The sequence below is a fragment of the Echinops telfairi genome, unplaced genomic scaffold, assembly GCF_000313985.2.
Source record: "Echinops telfairi isolate 266 unplaced genomic scaffold, ASM31398v2 ScPeMD7_7458;HRSCAF=8496, whole genome shotgun sequence".
Classification (NCBI taxonomy): domain Eukaryota; kingdom Metazoa; phylum Chordata; class Mammalia; order Afrosoricida; family Tenrecidae; genus Echinops; species Echinops telfairi.
The window spans coordinates 17505152-17508025 of NW_022111358.1; the positions used below are offsets into that span (position 1 = coordinate 17505152).

At 51.6% G+C, this 2874-nt stretch overlaps 1 protein-coding gene across 1 annotated transcript in view; it reads left to right on the forward strand.

Moving 5' to 3' along the window:
* TRIM25 (tripartite motif containing 25) overlaps nt 1-2874 on the forward strand; it is a 28840-nt gene that overhangs the window by 15162 nt on the left and 10804 nt on the right. Inside the window, exon 2 of the mRNA XM_045299738.1 lies at nt 1156-1251. Coding sequence (XP_045155673.1) covers nt 1156-1251 — 96 coding nt within the window. The remainder of the gene's footprint in view (nt 1-1155; nt 1252-2874) is intronic.

Genomic DNA, 2874 nt, shown 5'->3' on the forward strand with positions numbered 1-2874 from the left:
TGCTGTGGATTTGTTTCTCCCAAGTACCTAGACTAATACAGGGTTTATCAGGGAAATTTACAGGTGACACTTCGGGTGAGAAATACTCAGGATACAGCTGTTCCAGCAGGACCGTTTGTTCTGTCTTGTGACCACAGACAGGCCTTTCTCTGGCCCGCAGCCACATGGCCTGGTCCCTGCCGTGCTCCGACAATGTTACAAAGCTCTTTTAGGGCTTCCAGGAAGTACCAAAGGGCAGGCAACTGTGCCAGGAGCCTCAGGGCAAAGGCACTCACCTTCAGCCAGCTCTAGGGGGTCAGCAAGTACAGCTCCCCCAGTGAAGTGCCCAGGGGCACCCCACTCCGCAAAGCACCCACTTGACTTGCTCCGTGGGTGGGAAGTCTGCTGCTCTGGTTTCCGGTAATGCTTTATGGGCGCAGACAGCATCCTCTTCTTCCAGAGGAGTGGCTGGTGGGTTTGAACGGCTGACCTTGGGGCCTTACCCACAGTACAGTCAGGCCCCCTTGGTAAGTGTATAGCCAGCAAAAACATTTGCTGTTTGATAGTCTTTCCACGGACCGCCCAGTGGCACATCCTTTCCAGTGTTGAATCAGTACTATTCAAGAACCTTCCCATCATCCTTCACAGAGTTCAGTGTCCCCGAAGCAGCAGGTGTTCTTTCCTCCTCACGTCGCCTCCCTCCTGCCCACCCCTGCCCCTGGCGCCACGAGTCAACTTGGCTCTCCCGGTACATGCCTGTCCCAGCTATTTATCAGTGGGTTCAGAGCACATTTGACCGACTGGCCCCTTCATTCAATATACTGTTTTCAAGGCTCATCCATGTTGTAGCAGGTCCCAGGATTTCCTGTCCCCTGATGGCTGGGCCACATTCCATTGGATGGCTGGACCCCATTCCCTGAGAGGGCCTTCAGGCTGTGTCGACCTTTCGGCTGTTGGGGATAGTGCTGCAGGGGGCATGCGCAGTGGGCTGGGGCTGTGCTCCTCGCTGCTCTGCAGCCCCGATCCCCTAACAAAGAAGGGAGGCAGCCGGGGTGGATGCCTCGGCAGGTTCCGAGTGAAGTGGAAGAAAGACCTGGCGGACAGGCTTAGGGGGTCATTGCTGCGCTAGGGCTGGGTGAAGAGGGGCCCTCTCACGCTGCCTGGTTCTCTCCGCAGACCAAGCTGAAACAAAAGCTGGCGGTCATGCATGGTCACATCAACGGGGCGAAGAAAGCCATGGAGGACGTGCGAGCCAGGCAGCAGGACTTGCAGGTGAGTGAGGAGCTCTGCGAGGTTTGCCATTCTCTTCTCTGGATCCCACAGCCGGACCCGACTGGGCAGAGCAGGTGTCGGGCCCCTCCCAGCACCGGCGAGTCCACGTCAGCCTTGCAACACGTGTCAGCAGCCATGTGCTCAGGACTGAGCCGTGCAGCCCCAAAGTGAAAACTCGCTAACACTTTCAAACTGTCGAGCTAAGAAAAAAAAAGTACTAAAAGAAGAAGAATGATCAGGAAACCGAAACAAAAACGGGAAGTGAACATGTGAGCCCACCAGTTTGTAACAGTTTCTGAAACACAGCTGGCATGGGCTGCCGCGCCTGTGGGCCAGGCTGGTGGCTTCAGACGATGCACGTTTATTCTCTTAGGCCTCTGGAGGCCAGAATCCGACTGGAGGACGTGGCCGGCCCACTTGTCCTCCAAAGGCCCGGGAGACGAGCGTCCTTCCCTCCCAGCTCCTGCTGCCTCCAGGCGTGGCACTTCGTGGCAGCAAAACTCCAATGACTGCCTTTCTCCCTCTCTCTTATATTTTATTTTTATTTATTTATTTTATACATATCTATTTTTACATATTTTATTTTTTTAATGTTCTCCACCGAATCAATTTTAGGACCACCCCCCATGGTGAAATTGTCTTTTAAATGTGTTGTGTAATCACAATCCATGCTAGTGCTCCCTGTCCCCCCGCCTTCTTCATTGCTTCCTTTTGAAATCCCTCACCCTCCCTGTCTCCCACCCTCCACCCCCACGTCCTCTGTGACCCTTACATCAGTCACAGTTTTCATGTGTCCACGCCTTCTGTGCTTTACAAACTGGGAAACCCAAGAGAAACAATAAAAAACAATCAAAATAAAGTGATAAGGAGAAAATACTAAGATAAAGATAAAACTATAAATAACGAGTAAGAAAGAAAAGACCACCCCCAACATTTAAAAAGCCAGGGGAGAAATTTCTGTCACGGCACCTTCCAGAGATCCCTGCACCTGGAACAAGCTCAGGTTGGGTCAAGAAGGAGGTCAGCTGACCAAGTATCAAGTTCGATCCAGCATAATCAAGGTTTCAGTGATCGCTGTCTGACAGTGAGGCTGTTCGAGACCCTTGCCTGTGGGTAGTAGGGGTCTGCCCGTGGCTTCATCTGACTAGTTATTCTGCAGATGGGTTTTGGGATCCCACTGTCTCTATAGACTTCTACCAATTGGGTGTTCATCATTTAAGCTCTGATACTTTTCCCCTTGTCATATTTGAATTTTGTGATTCTCATCTCTGGATCACAGAAGCCGGTATGCTTCTTCCTTGTAAACTTAGTGGACTCCTCACTTAGATGGTTGCCTGTGTGAGTGCAAGCCTTTAAGACCCCAGGCACTATTCTGAGGGCTAGCTGGGCACCATCTGCTCTCTTCCCCACTGGGCTGTAACAGCCTTAGCTTCAGTGGTCATTTCGCCAAGGTGAGTATCGAGCAGAGCCATGCCATCAGAACGAACTGTTCTTGGATTGGGGCTAGAGTTAAGTGGGAGCCCAGAATCTGCTTGTCCATGGGATCTACACATCTCAAGTTTACTTTGGGGTTGTATTATGACAAAATCAAAACTCCGTAAGACCAACAACAGCAACAAACCA